Here is a 14,942-nt window from a genome sequence, read left to right on the forward strand (position 1 = left end):
TTGAAATGTGCTTAAGGTGTATTTCGGGCCACTTGTAGCATAAGCTGTAGACATACCTATTGTTACCACTTAAAACATTTTTACCATACACTATTGCTTGTAGTGTGTCTCATCTTTGCTTTCTAGTAAGTTTTCTTTCCAGTTCTGGCAAGAAAACAGTGATAGAAGAGAGTTGCATGAAATCTGTTTTTTGTCTCTTATTTAATTATGCCCTCTCCTTAAATCACCTGAATCGTCTGTAATGATGAGGTATGTCAGAAAAATTACATCTATGAACTTTTTAAAGGCATTCTGGTTTTCAGGGTTTTTGTAATTGGGTAGTATGTCAGAAATAGATCATATAAAGCAGATCTGACAGAGGCAGGGGGTAAAGAGATTTTAAGTATCTGTTGCAATTAGCTAAAGCGAGTCTATCTAGTTTGTGTACATTTTATAATTAAACAAAGCTTTTAGTATGTTGGCAATTGAAAGATTTAAGTGTACAACTCTTTCCCCACCCTCTAATTTGCAGTTCATGGTTAAATGCTTAAAATGTTGCAATTAACTCTATTAATATTAAGAATAATTCATATTTTGTCATTTTCATGTAAAAAGTATCACCATATTTCATAAAATGTTTTTCATTCATATTGTCCATAAATGTACATATATGCATATTACTTGTATGCAAGTAATCTCATTTTAACTTACAATTTTTTTTCTGTTTTGTCACTTTTTTCCTTTTTTTAATATGTTGATTTTTGTATTTCTGAAACCAGAAATAATAGAACCATAGTGCTGTGAAAAAAAACAGAATAATCAGGATCCAGGGTAGACAAGATACTGAAAAGTGAGATTTGATCTTCTTGTGTTCATGTCCACTTTCAAGATCTTCAGATAAGCTTACTGGCAAATTGTTATCCCGATGCCCCTTATTTCATGTGCTTTTTAAAGTGCCTGTTGGCATAATATGTGGAAATTGGAACCTTTGAGAAATAAGAAATTACTCCACCTAGGGAAGAAGTATATTGTAATGCAGAAAAAAAAGGATAGATGAAAAATACATCCCTTGCTGAGTAGCAGTATGTGTGATCTGGTTACTTTAAATTCATATTTTCCATTAGCTTTTCATGTTGATTTTTAACTTGTTAGTTAGGTTGATAACTTCATAAACAGGTCATGGATACCATTCACTTTAAAAATCTTGCTTTTATTTTCTAGAAGTTACTTGTTTTGAGTTAATTTACTGCCTGTTCTTCTGGAAAATTCTTATTCTTAACGGTTTGCACATTTTTTTCTGCTCATGACTTTTCATTCAGCAATGAAGGGACAATTCTCCATAGGAAATTGTTACAGACACTTTATATAAAAAAAAAGGAGGTTAAAATGTTACTTAATCACCTTTGAAGTGATGTTGAGAATAGTGGGTAAAAGTCATGGAAGAATAATGGAAAAATCTTTAATTTATTGCAATAGTCTGGAGGGAGAAACATGCCAGTGAAGCCAGCGTGAGATGAAAGAATAATTCTAAATAAAATGAAAGTGTTCAGTATTAGTAAAATGTAGGTATTGATAATTATGAAGAATGGTGTCTCTCTCTTAACTGAAAGACTTCATTTTAGGTTGTAATCTTTCTGTTTCACCATACTGGTATCCCTGTCGTATCAGTTGACAATTCCAAGGACCTTTAACTAGACCCTGGTATATATGGGTTGTCATAGGTGTTATAACTAATGTAATACAGATACTAAACTCAGGTGTTCAAGGATGAGGAAGATAAATTAATCCCTTAAAGTGAAGTTGTAATTGTGTCTACAGGTTTGTTAACAATTTTGGAACAAAGTGATTATCTATATAACGCAGGACATAATATTTAAACTAGAAGAGCACATTTTTTTCATAATGGGTTTTCCCCAACTTACTTATGCACACAATAGAGATCAGGCAGAGCTGAATTTGCAGGGTTTGTGTGAAGGATTTAAATATATATAAGAAACTTGTAACTTACCTTAAATGGTGATAAAGATTTCTCCGAGACACTAATAATTATGACTCACTGTATCATGTTCTTAACTTTTGGCCAGGCCTGTGGGTCCTTTGTTGAAATAAAACATTGATAGTGCTTGCAGTGAATAATAATGAATGAATAAATGTGTATTAAGACAATTAACATTAGAGTCAACTTGAAGAGCCTTACTGGATGAGGTATCTTGGCAGAGAGAAGATGATACTTAACAAGAACCACTGCAGAACTCCAGGTCTGGCAGCTCACCAAGTGCACACCTCTTCTGGAGCAGCTTTGCACGCTACATTAATCTTTGGCTGGTGATAGTACTAGGTCAGGGAAATTAAAAAAAAAAACAAAAACAATGTGGTGGAATGGTGCAGCCACCAGCAATGCTGAGAACAGAAGACTGAAGACAGGTGCTGCCTCTTCTGGTGTCCTGCCAAAAGAAGCTGGGCCACCCATCCCAGGCTGACCAGAGAAGAAACAGTGTTGGGGGAAGAATTCCTAGGAAAAAATCAGAACTGAAGCAGCTGGGTAAGAGGCAAACTGCTGTCTTTACTGCATCTTCATGGAATGATTGGCAAATAAGGAACACTTTTGCCTGCTTTTTGACATCTTTCTCACTACTGCTGAATATGATCTCTGCTGTGGAGTGCTCGTCTCATGGACATTTTCAGTTGAGGGCAGAGGACCCTGTATTTCCCAATTCCTATTTTTTCCTGTGCTGTGGACAACAGGCAGTTCAGTATGGATGTCACACAGGGGAAAAAGCATAAGCATGCCTTATATGATTTTTAGTCTATTATTCTGCTGCAGCTATGGGAAACAAGGGCAACCTGTGCCACCTTGATCACTCATGAAGTGACCAGCATGTGTTTATATGCATGAACTAATCTGAGAAGGTGGTAGTCCCCAAGAACTGATTATTAACTCACTTGCATGACCTAGCCTTGCATTTCCTTCACACTTTCAAATATCTCTGCAATACCATGCCTGTAGGTCATGCTATTACATCCCAAAGAAGACTGGCAAAGGCAAAGATACATCTGTCATCTTTCATATGGCTGCATCCTACTTAAGCATCACATTTAGGCCTACATTATAGTTGAGACTCAGTAGTAAATCACAATACCTTTGGGTGCTGTAGAAGGTATAGGTTTGGATTTCCTTGCTGGTGTTAATATCCCCGTCTTCTTAACAGAACAAACTATAAACAGCTAATGATTTTTTTAAGCATGCTACTGTACCAGAGTAGTGCTGAAGAAGTAGTGGATATTGTATCAAATTCCATTGTATATCATAAACAGGACTATTTGGGTAAATTTCTTCTAATACGGGAATAAAGCTCAGCTTTACTTGTCTGTTAATTTTCTTGTTAGTCTTGGGAGAGCAAAGAGCTCTACAAAAGGAAGGTTTGCTACTAGCAGCTTGGAAAAATATTTCTTTTTCTTCTCCTGTATTTCCAGCAAGTTTGTATCTAGTTACATTTCAGTGGCCTGAAATAATATTAAAATCACATAGCTCCTACCTTCTGTGTCTGTATATCAAGCTCACAAGAGCCAGCATTTCATTCACAAACCAATTGTCTGCAGGAGTCCTGCTGTTCTTAGGAGGGGAATAGTTGACAGAAAAAATTTTGAGATGAAAGAGGATGCATCATCCAAGGAGATGAAAGCTGCAAAATGCCATCAAGATGAACGTTTATGGGTTTTCCCGAAACACAAAACTGGCCTGCTATTTTTGTTACTTTTCAGGGCCATTTATCTCAGCAGACCCAAGGACCCATTAAAGAAGTAACATAACTGCTGGATGGGTGAAATTTTGCAGGTGCAACAGGAATCTGCTGCCTGAGGACTGAATGAATCAGCAGAGCAGACTGCTGGAACAAGAAGGGATGAGTGAATACAAGAGAAAAGACATGGCCACCCATGAGATGGAGGAAACCCAAGCTACTTCTGTGCCTTTTTTTCCTGCTATTGTAGCTGCATCCATGGGGCAGTTCAAGGTGCAGATCATGCCAGTGGTGGCTGATGCAGTCCTTGAGTAGAAGAGGATGTAGAATCCAAGAAATTCTCCTTATATAGCATGATATAAGGATAGTATTAGACAAAAAGCTATTTGATGCAGTGCCATCTTCCCTACCACCATCCTGCTCCTTAGACTGTTTTTTTTTTACCAACTGCTCTAATGTTAATCTAGGAATGAAGGACCTATGAAGTTAAGGGGTAGGCCAGGGCTTCAAAAGTAACAGTAGCTACAGAGGTGCCATATTCATGAATTTTCTACCAAGAAGACTTGCAGAATCATGAGTATTTCAGAAATAAGGACATTGAGTAGCTATAGGCTTGCCATTGTTAGTATCCCCAGGGCAGTTTTGGAAGGCCAATAACTGCTGTGTCATTGTTATATCAGTGATATTAATACCACCTGACTGAAGCATGGTGGTAATCCCTTTGCTAATGTTCATTGCTGTACCACTGAGAGATTCAGCTGTCAATGTCAGTGAGGAGTTATGGAAGCACACTGCCTCTTATCCCCCTCTGAGGGATTACCCTCAGACTGGTTCTTTATTAGGATTTGGCTGCCATCTAGTTTCCAGGAACTCCTCAAACCTTAAATTTTCTTCTCCTGCACTGAACTCCTTTCTAGCTTACCACCCAGACCTACTGTTTGTTTTCAGAAATATTAAAAATGTAGTGTATATAACTTACAGGAATACTTAAGCTATTTCCTAGATAGCAGTAGTTTTCTATGTCAGATCATCTGTGTTAACTGAAAGTCCACCTTAATTGAGATGGAAGGAAAGGGTGTCTCATCATTACAGGACTGGGGTGCATGATACAGATTCAAGGACAGATAATCACTAATGACTGGGACTCAGGACGCGAGGATATTAAAAATGTTGGACCAAAACAAAGATGTTTTTGACTATTTGCAGGATTCCGTATCAGTTCTTATCATGAGCAGTAGTCATTAAAACAAAGCTGGAGTTGTAGCTTTGCTGTGATTCAGTTTGCTGGAGTTATATAGCCATCTTGTATTTTGAAATTACTGTTGGTGACTACTAATACCTTGTATAGATAGAACTGTACTGTCACTTCTTATTACTCATCAGTCGTTAGCAGCTTTAAGGATTAGAGGAGCTCAGGATGATGCTAAATAGGTTATATATTTATATGGACTAATAAACAGAGACTCCTAAGTCCGTTCGTTGGTTCCACGGACTGAGCTTGCCCTGTGTGAGCTAAGTGGTTGATGCCAAGCCAATTGCAAACCATGTGTCTTGTGTTGTTCCTGTGCATAAATCCAAAACAATCATGAAATGCCCAGCTTCCCGTTGGAGAGAGCAGTTGTGGTTCCCTGTTGGAGGACTAGCATAGCCTTGCTTTCTTTTGTAGTCTAAAAACTGGAAGCAGGTATCTGGAAGCATTCCTTTAGGGAGGAATAACCCCATGCACCAGTACAGATTAGGAGCTGACCTGCTAGAAAGCTGCTCTGTGGAAAAAGACTTGGGAGTCCTGGTGGACAACAGGATGACCATGAGCCAGCAATGTGCCCTTGTGGTCCAGAAGTCCAGTGGCATCCTGGGGTGTGTCAAGTGTGGCAAGCAGGTGGAGGAAGGTTATCCTCCCCCTCTGCTCTGCCCTGGGCAGGTCCCATCTGGAATACTGCATCCAATTCTGGATTCCCTAGTTCATGAAGGACAAGGAACTACTGGAGAGAATTTGGCCCAGAGCCACTAAAATGATTAGGGGACTGGAGCATCTACCATATGAGGAAAGGCTGAGAACGCTGAGTTCAGCCTGAAGAAGAGAAGCCTGAGGGGAGGGGGAATCTCATCAAAGCTTATAAATGTCTAAGAGCAGGTGTCAGGACAATGGTGGTGTCCAGTGACAGGACAAGGGGCAGTCATCACAAACTGGAACACAGGAGGTTCAGCCAAACTATAAGGAAAAACTTCTTTACTGTAGGGGTAACAGAGCACTGGAACAGGCTGCCCAGATAGGTTGTGGAGTCTCCGTCTCTGGAGACATTCAAAAAATTCATGGATGCAATCCTGAGCAGCCTGCTACAGGTGAACCTCCTCTGGCAGGGGGATTGGACTAGATGATCTCCATGGTTTAATGCTGGGCCAGCAATTAACCAAATGACAGATGCTCTCTATTAATCCACCTCTCCTCCCTGATAAAGAAAGGGGAGAGAATAAGGGAGAGAGACTTACCGATTGGAAACTAAACTACACAGCTTTAATGAAACAGTAATGGTAAAAAAGGAAGAATTGTTAAATATATACAAATATACAGAAAATCAATACCACATTCCTCCCCCCCAGTAACCCTTCCCCCTTTCCCACTAATTCTCACGTCACCACCGAGGTGGCAGCCCTGGGAAAGTCCAGGATGGAATCCTGGAGTCAGCAGCAGTCGGGAGCTGGAGGCAGGAACTCACAGATTCAGGCTGGCACGGATCAGGACCAGAGGCAGACACAGGGTTGGAATCCTCCCAGGGTGCTGAAGCAAACAGGGACAGGGGAAGAAGGGCTGAAGGGAAGAACAAAGGGTGAAGGCAAAGTCAAAGGGGGTTGGATCCTTGTGATCCTTCAAATTTATACTGAGTACGATGTGTATGGGATGGTCAGTTTTGGTCATCTGTCTTGTCTGGTCCTCCCTGAAAGAGAGTTGCAGGTGTGACCCTTTTACTCTCGTCCACTTTCTGAAGCATAAGATGTTCTTCAGAACAGAGCAGTGGCCTGGTTTCTGCAGGCCAGTCTCTAGCTGTAACTACAAATGTCAAGCATCATCAGTTCTAGAAGCTGACACTGACTGAGAAACTTTCTGTGAATTTCAGCAAGTCCAGCTACTGATGAGAGAGAGACTTAGCTGAAAACAAAATCACAAGACAGAAAATTAGCTCTATCCTGGCCCAAGCCTTCTCAGCCCTAACATTTTGTGATTCTGTCTGCCAGGAGCTGGAGCCTAGGGCTCAGGCAAGAGCTGGTGGCCTCCACACTGACCACCGTACTGGGAGAAATGTAGCCATGCAGCAGGGACAGCATTTGTGCTCCTGAACGTGGCCACGAGGCCTGCATTAATGGTGTTCTCAATAACAACAAATGACTGCTCTTTCCTGACAGCCGTGCTTTACTGAAGTCTGTCAGCTCACAGGAATCAAGTCAGACCAGATCATTCAGTGTGAGCCTTTATGTCCCTACCAGTCTCTTGTGATGATACAAAACTGGGTTATCTCCCTTTAGCCCTATGGCCAGAAGAGGACAAAAGAGCTTCACCTTAGATTACTTAATGCTGTTGTGGTTGGGAAGTTTTCTTGAGATGTCAGATTTCATTTTGTCTTCTCTCTCCAAATCAAGTGTGAGTGGTGTTGCAGACATCATCTGACCTCTGAGATAACTTGACTTAGCTATTGAACTTCTCCCAAAACATTTTCTTTATGTGAAAGGCCCTACAGGTGTGTTCTGAAAATTCAAATCAAGTACCACAGGTGGGACTGGAGTGACAACCACCAGATCTGACAATCATGGTACTATCCCAGGGCTCCAAGCAACTGAACAGTATCAATACTTAGCAGGTTTTGCACGTGGCTGCCTGCAGAAATTTAACATGCTAATAAGGTTAGGTACCAAATGGAAATTTTTAGCATTTCACTGGCATCTGAAAGCAAGACTTCAGTCACCTAGGATGAATTAATCTCCCCTGTTTTCAGACATCTCTGGTGTAGGTACCGGCATCTGGCTTTGTCACTGTAGCCTTGCTTTGTATTCACTGCAAAGAAACAGGCACATTTAGGGCATGATTCATCTGACCTACTTTACACATTTACACAAAGCTCATTCTTATTACGACAATTCAGTGTTTAAATCCTTCTTATTCCCAAAATGTATTACCTATTGGTATTTTTAAAACTATTTGGGAATAATGGTGCTGTTACAGTAGTCAGAAAGGTTTAATTTGTACGTTGTCAATAACATGTTCATAGTTTTCCTGCAGAGCAAACCTTCTGTTGTGTTGAAGTAATTTGTTTTGATTTTGATCTTCTGCAGAAATTATTCAGAGGCTGCTTGTGTTTGCTGGAAAGTCTGAGATGACTCTAAACGCTGTCTTCTTTTGCTTCAGATAAACTTCGAAGAAGCATGCCCAACCTTGCTCGGATGCCAAGTACCCCAACCATCAACAGCACTGCTGGCTTTGCTAGTTCTCCAGTCACTGTGAGGAACAGTCAGAGCTTTGACTCCAATTTGCATGGAGCCAGTAATGGGATTTCGAGGATGCAGTCATGTAGTAAGTACTCGTGTTCTTTGACTGCGTTCTAGGAGACAGTGGAATGGTAAAATAAATGTTCTGGTCACTGACCCTCTGCTTTATGAAAAATTAAAAGCAGACTGTGTTCCTTTTGCACCACATTTTAATATAGCTCATTTTTTTTAAGGGTTCTGTTTTGAAAAGCAAATTCTTCTGATCTTGTTATGCAATATTGAGAGTTTCATCAACTCTTTTTTTTCTTTGCCTATTCACATATTGCTCCGACTTAAAAATTAAAATTAAAATAATAGTAAGTAGTAGTAGTAGTACTGTTGAAGCACCAACAATGCAATTAATTGATATAAGCTTACATTTTTAGTTTTGATACTAGAACTGAAAAATACTTTTCCTCATAATTTATCCAGTGCTCATTTTACTGTATGCTGTGGAAATACGGTCCTAAAATATATGACCTCTTTCCCACTAAAGCTGAGCCACTTTATTCCCAGCAAAGGAAGTAAATAGAGGGTTATGTTGTCAAGTACAATAAACTTGTTGAGTCAGGGAATTAAAATGACTCTTTAATTACTTTTATTTAGGTGGCTTCGTGGTGGGGAGGTGGAGGGAGTATTCATCTAGTGGATGTTGAATTGTTAATATAGAGTGTGAACAGGATCAAGATCCAAACCCATCTTTTGTAGCACAGTGGCTGAGGTACATTGAGAGAAAATGGAAATGGAAAAAGTGGATTTTGCTTGACATGGGCAGGAGAAAGGCTTAAATATATGTCTCCTGTATCCTGTGAGGTTTTGGAGGGAGGGGCAGAATGTTTTCCTGTGGGTGTTTTTTTAAATTGGTTACATTTTTGGTTTAATTTCAATAATTTAAGCTTTATGCTTAAACATCAAAATCGGACATTAGAAATTTTTGTTGAAATTTTATTATCAGCTAATAGTATTTCCTATATAACTGTTAGGGTAAGTGTTCCATAGCAATATATTGCCAGTATTGTTTAATTGAATGAAACATCTTTATTTTCTTCTGTGTGCAGTGTGTTCCTTTGTGTGCTTCAGGCTTTTGACAGTTAGCTTTTTGATACGTGGACTGTGAAGCAGATGTGTGTCTGATGTACGCCAGAGGGCAGGATTGTGTTGAAAATCTATATATAAAGGTTCTGGAACCTGTTGTATTGATTTTAACTTATAGTTTATATAACATCAGCCTTAGAATATACTGATTTATTGAAGACCTTTTTTTTCACTTTTATAGACAAAGCTTAGATTTTTGTGATGTTTTATAGTGCTTTTATCCAATGTTCCTTAAACAACATGGTTATTGCAAGTAACTTCACAAAAATCTAAGTGATCTAACACTGATTAATTTATAACTTCAGTACTTTCTCCTGAAGTTCTGATTGCAGAGGTGGAATTAGTGTGTTTTTAGCGGCCAAATGAAACATCTTTGAGGGGAAAAAGAATATGGGGTGGGATTTTTGTTCAGGGTAAGGGTGGAGCATCATACCGTAGTTACGGAATACAATACGATATTGGATTCAAGGGGTTTTCCAGCAGTTTATAATTGGCAAGTAAATTGCATAGTGATGTGGTTATCCCTACTCAGATCTCTCTAGAAATCAGCATTACTGCCTGGTCTTACCTGTTTCATACTGACCTTGTTACTTGCTTTCCTACCGCTCTTTGCAGTTCCATCACCAGGACAGCTTCAACACAGAGTTCACAGTGTGGGACATTTTCCAGTGTCTGTCAGACAGCCTCTCAAAGCTACTGCCTACGTAAGCCCAACTGTACAAGGTAGTAGTAGTAGTAGTAGTAGTAGTAGCAGCAGCAGCAGTAGTATTCCAGTGTCCAACAACTTGCAGTTATATTCTAACACTGGGATCCCTATGCCAAACAAGACTGCCAGTCAAGGGATTGTAGGGCGCAGTGCTCTTCCGAGACCATCGCTGGCCATCAATGGGAGTGGCATACCCAGAAGTAAAATTGCACAGCCAGTTCGAAGGTAAGAGTTAAACAGGCATTCCCTATGTGGATGGCTTTGACTTATATTGTGGGTTTGGTTTTGTTTTTTTCTCCTGAGAAGGAAGCTTGGCTGTAAAAGAGAACAGTTTCTAGCTCTCTATACCGAGTCACTGAATGGGTAAAGATTTCAGTCCAGAAAGAATTAGGGGCAATGCGTACTGGTAGTTTCTAGTTGACATTGGTAACTGATAAAAGGTAACCACATATAAATAAGAATGGATCACCATCTTTCAGTAAGAACTCAAAACAAATCGAAATACTGTATATCATTGCTGTATGTGACTTGCTTTCTTCCAGACTTGTGCCAGCTGCTGTTTCAATGTGACAGGATTAGCAAATTTTAGAGTATGCTAATAGCAAGAGTTGCATTCCTCTTGTAGTAAAAGGCAGTAGACCATAAAAATGCAACTTGTGACATTACAGCTTTGTGAGGAAAGAAACATCCTGTATAGGATGGTCTTGGGTTGAACTTGCATCTGTTCAGTTCCAGCTGGGAGACAAAGGCAAACAGAGAATCCTGAAGTATCATGTATTTGAAGTGAGCTCTGCATTTTTGTATTTTTTTCAAGAGACCTTTTCCCCAGATGCTCTTTTTTTCCTCCTTTTTTTTTCTTTTATTGTTTTTTTAGGACAAGCAATAAGATAAGCTCGAGGAAAGAAACTGTTTTAATCGCTTTATCACAGCTGGGAGTTAAACTCTTAGCTCTATGTTCTGTAATTAATAGGTGATGAAGTTTCTCAAAGACAAACTTCTATCAGCTTCTCTGAGCTCTTCCAACTATTTCTTCCTATAACACATCCCTCCTCATGTGAGGGCCTGCTGCGTGACCACCTGGTTTCTGTTGGATGAACTGTCACTGTCAGCTCTCACAGTTTGTATGCTTTTCACTAGGTACTGGCTGGATCCAGAATAAATTCAATTGCTTGCATTCTCTCTTTGGTTGAGTTACTTGGGGATTAGACTGATGTGACAGACAACAGATTTTGACCAACTGTGGTGAAACTTTGATAAAGAGCCATCAGGTTTTTTTCTTTGATGAAGACTGTACCCTGAGATTTCTATTATGACTGCCTTTGCTCTCTGCTGGAAATCTCTCTGTTAGAGTTCTTTATAGCAGAGGGTTTTCTTGCTTTGTTTCTTTTCCCTTTACACAACTCCATGTTCTCCTGCAAAGCTCTTCAATCTTTCATAGCAACATGTGAGGAAGAGACTTTCTGGGCCATGAAGATATCCTTTGCTATTTCATAACTTTTCATACAACAGACAGTATTAAAGAAAAACAAAATTGAGACATTTCAGTGGGAGGGTGAGATACTGTACTCTCAACACTGTTTTTATTAGAAGCTGATTCAAATCAGCAACAGGGCTGTTGTCATGGTTCAGGCCCAGCTGGTAACAACCAAGCCCTCTGCCTACTCACCCCTCCCTCCCCACTGTGGGACAGGGAGAAGAAAAAACAACTAAAAGCTCCTGAATCCAGACAAGGATAGGGAGGAGTCCACTCACCAATTATAGTCACAGGCAAAACAGACTCAATTTGGGTGGAAAAAAAACCAAAACAGTTTAATGTATCACCAGTCAAATCAAAGCAGGACAAAGAGAAAACAAAACGAGATCTTAAATGCCTTTCCTCCACCCTTCCCTTCCTGATTTCTCTGTCTTCTCTCCCTCAGGGCACAGGGGGATGAGGAGTGGGGGTTTGGGGTCATTTTTCCACACAATGTTTCTGCATCTCCTTCCTCCTCAGGGGGAGGACTCCTCACACTCTTCCCTGCTCCAACATAGGGTCCCTCTCCTGGGAGAGGGTCCTTCACAAACCCCTCTGACATGAGTCCCTCTGACCTCTCACCTCCCCTGCTGCAGGGGTCTCCATGGCTGCAGGCCGCCTTCTGCCCCACCATGCTCCTCCATGGGCTGCAGGGGACAGGCTGCCATCTCACTGCAGGCTGCTGGGAAATCATCCCCCTCCTTCCTCACCAATCTTGGAATATCTCTGTTCTGCCATTTCTCTCAGCTGCTGCTCTTCTCTGCCTTGCTGGTCTTTTTTTTTACGGTTTCATTTCCCCCATCTTCTGTATGTTTCTGACAGAGGTGCACTCATCTTCGCTAATCAGGGCTTGGCCTTGGCCAGTTTTAGGGCTTGAACTGGAGTCAAGGGAGCTTCCAGCAACTTCTCACAGGAGCCACCCCTGTGGTCACCCTACCCATCCTCCCATCCTCCCAAAATCCCACCGCATCAACCCAAACCAGTTATTTATAGTCCACCTTTAAATGCAAATTAGCAGCATCATATGTTGCCATAGACCAGTAATCCTTGAAGACAGGTGGTCTTTGCACTGTGGGACTGGCAAGTTCATAGGAGTCTAAAAGCACAGGCAGATGTGAGCCCAGCCTACAGTTCTTTGGGACCCCTGTTTCATTCATTTATTCACTTGGAAAATAGGGCAACAGCTTCATATGGAATTTTCTTGGAAAGAATTTGACCATCAGCACAGATTTTCTCACTGCTGATCTTTGTCACAGTGAGCATTTCTAAGGAATGGTATTTCTGATTATCAGGTGAAGATACTATACTGAATCATAGAATCATATAATTGGCTGGGTTGGAAGGGACCTCAGAGATCATCAAGTCCAACCCTTGATCCACTACTGCTGCAGTTACCAGACCATGGCACTGAGTGCCACATCCAGTCTCTTTTTAAATATCTCCAGGGATGGAGAATCCACCACTTCCCGGGGCAGCCCATTCCAATGCTTGAAAATTAATTTTAGTAATAACTTGACTTTAAATAGGAAAAGTTGTCTGGTTTCGTTTCGTTTTTTAAAATTGATTATATGTTCAGGGAGAAATGTACATTCAGACTAAATCTGTCTTCATGCCTATGGCCATACTGTTAGGTAGCCAAGTTATTGATATTTTAGGTACTTAAAGGGGGTTGTTGAACACTTGGTATAGGTCCTGTGTTAGGGAACTTCAGTATTTATGGTAAGGGATCAAGCACGTGACAGAGTATGTTGAATAATTTGTGAAATAAAATTACAATAGCCAAGATAACCAACTTGGCTAAAGATGACCTTTTTTTCACCTGTCAACATTTTACCCTGCTGGGACCTGTAGAAGTGATGATGTCTCATTGGAGGTGGCTTTAATTACACCATAGACCTTTAGATTTGCATTAGCATGGAGCCAGAAATATACCAGAGTGATACCTCCAATCAAGCCACAAAGCCAGTGGCTTCACTGCAGAAGTAAATGTTTGTTACCTTGATATTTCATATGAAATATAACTTATGCCTTTTTTTTGTCATTCATTTAATACAGTTTTCTTCAGCCTCCAAAGCCACTTTCATCACTCAGCACGATGAAGGATGGGAACTGGAGAGATGGCTGCTATTGATGAGGGATGCCCATCAACAGTGGAAAAGAAAGAATGCAGATTTCATTACCCAGCTGGCTGGGTAACAGTGATTTGGGAAAGAAGGGTCACACAGTATTATTTCCCCTGGGATTTTAGTATGTAGCCATCCATAATGCAGTGTCATTTTTAAAAAACAAACATCTTATCAAATACTAAATATTGCACTTAATCAGTTACCTGAACAGCTGCATTGTTACCAGACTAACAATGGCAGTGCTGGCATTTGGAACTGAAGAGAGTATTAAATATGTGCAAAGTTCCAGAATATTTCCTTGGAAAGAACTGGGAGATAATGCTTGTCAGGCAGCTATGCCTGAAATTCTAAGATAATTTATTCAGTTGTAAAGGCATCATGCATTTTATTTTGAATTGGGGGGAGGAGGGGCTTACATATGTGCTTGAATTTTTTTCTAGTGTTTCCAGTACATTTTATTTTGTATACTTAAGTTCATTTAAACTTGCTTGAACCTTGAACAACAGAGAGATAATTTAACTTTTCTGTGCCATAAATAATATTTTTGGGGTAATGTACTTTTCTAGCACTAGGAACATACCTTACAAAATTGTACCATTGGCAATACAAAGCAGCATATTTACGTTGCAGAAGCACACACACGCACACACAAAAAAGTAGCATTCACTGGAAATTTCCAACCATCTGGGTCAGCATGGTTTTGTTAGTCTTTCAGCGTTGGTTCAATTGTTAATTTATTGTCATAGTGTTTTGTATTTAAAGTGGCAGCATAAGTCACGTTGCACTTACAAAGATACAGTGATCTCTAAAACTACATTTTGTTTTCAGTACTTTATTACAAAGAATAAAATTGTAACGTTTTATTAACCGTTGCTTATGGAAAATGAGTTTTAATGTGAATAAACCTTTTTGATAGATCTTTTACAAAATCCAATTGCACTAATCAATGCTTTCTTATAATGGCATATGACTTAATATTTGATTACAACTGTGTATACTGCTGTTTTGGAATGTTTCAGAAATAAAGAATCTATTTCAGCAATATCACTGTTCTTGAGTGTGCCGTGTAAACATTGGGAGACTTTAGCATCTGACAAGTGCTTAACTCCTGAAGGCTTTATTACTCACCATTTAGATTATGCTGGATTTTTACAAATAGTAACTTAAGTTTATCTGAATTTTTTTTTTTATTAAATTTTTTATGAGTTCATAGTATGCTTAAAAGATAAGTATATTTTAAATCAATCTTCTTGTGATATTCTTTT

At 39.8% G+C, this 14,942-nt stretch overlaps 1 protein-coding gene and 1 long non-coding RNA gene across 4 annotated transcripts in view; one reads left to right on the top strand and one right to left on the bottom strand.

The window, feature by feature from the left end:
* SLAIN1 (SLAIN motif family member 1) overlaps positions 1-14,721 on the top strand; it is a 51,034-nt gene extending 36,313 nt beyond the window's left edge. For 2 of the 3 annotated variants that reach the window (XM_071741467.1, XM_071741477.1), the window contains 3 exons: positions 8,119-8,283; positions 9,948-10,263; positions 13,607-14,721. In XM_071741467.1, coding sequence (XP_071597568.1) covers positions 8,119-8,283; positions 9,948-10,263; positions 13,607-13,682 — 557 coding nt within the window. In that variant the 3' untranslated portion in view covers positions 13,683-14,721. The remainder of the gene's footprint in view (positions 1-8,118; positions 8,284-9,947; positions 10,264-13,606) is intronic. The other variant, XM_071741485.1, reaches the window with a different exon arrangement.
* Positions 6,395-10,012, bottom strand: LOC139795048 (uncharacterized). Its single transcript, XR_011725369.1, has 3 exons — positions 9,916-10,012; positions 7,651-7,767; positions 6,395-6,528 (listed from the first exon to the last, which is right to left on the bottom strand). It is a non-coding gene; the product is annotated as an uncharacterized lncRNA (long non-coding RNA).
* Positions 14,722-14,942: the final 221 nt, after the last annotated feature.

This window comes from Heliangelus exortis, chromosome 1 (genome assembly GCF_036169615.1).
Source record: "Heliangelus exortis chromosome 1, bHelExo1.hap1, whole genome shotgun sequence".
NCBI classification, from domain to species: domain Eukaryota; kingdom Metazoa; phylum Chordata; class Aves; order Apodiformes; family Trochilidae; genus Heliangelus; species Heliangelus exortis.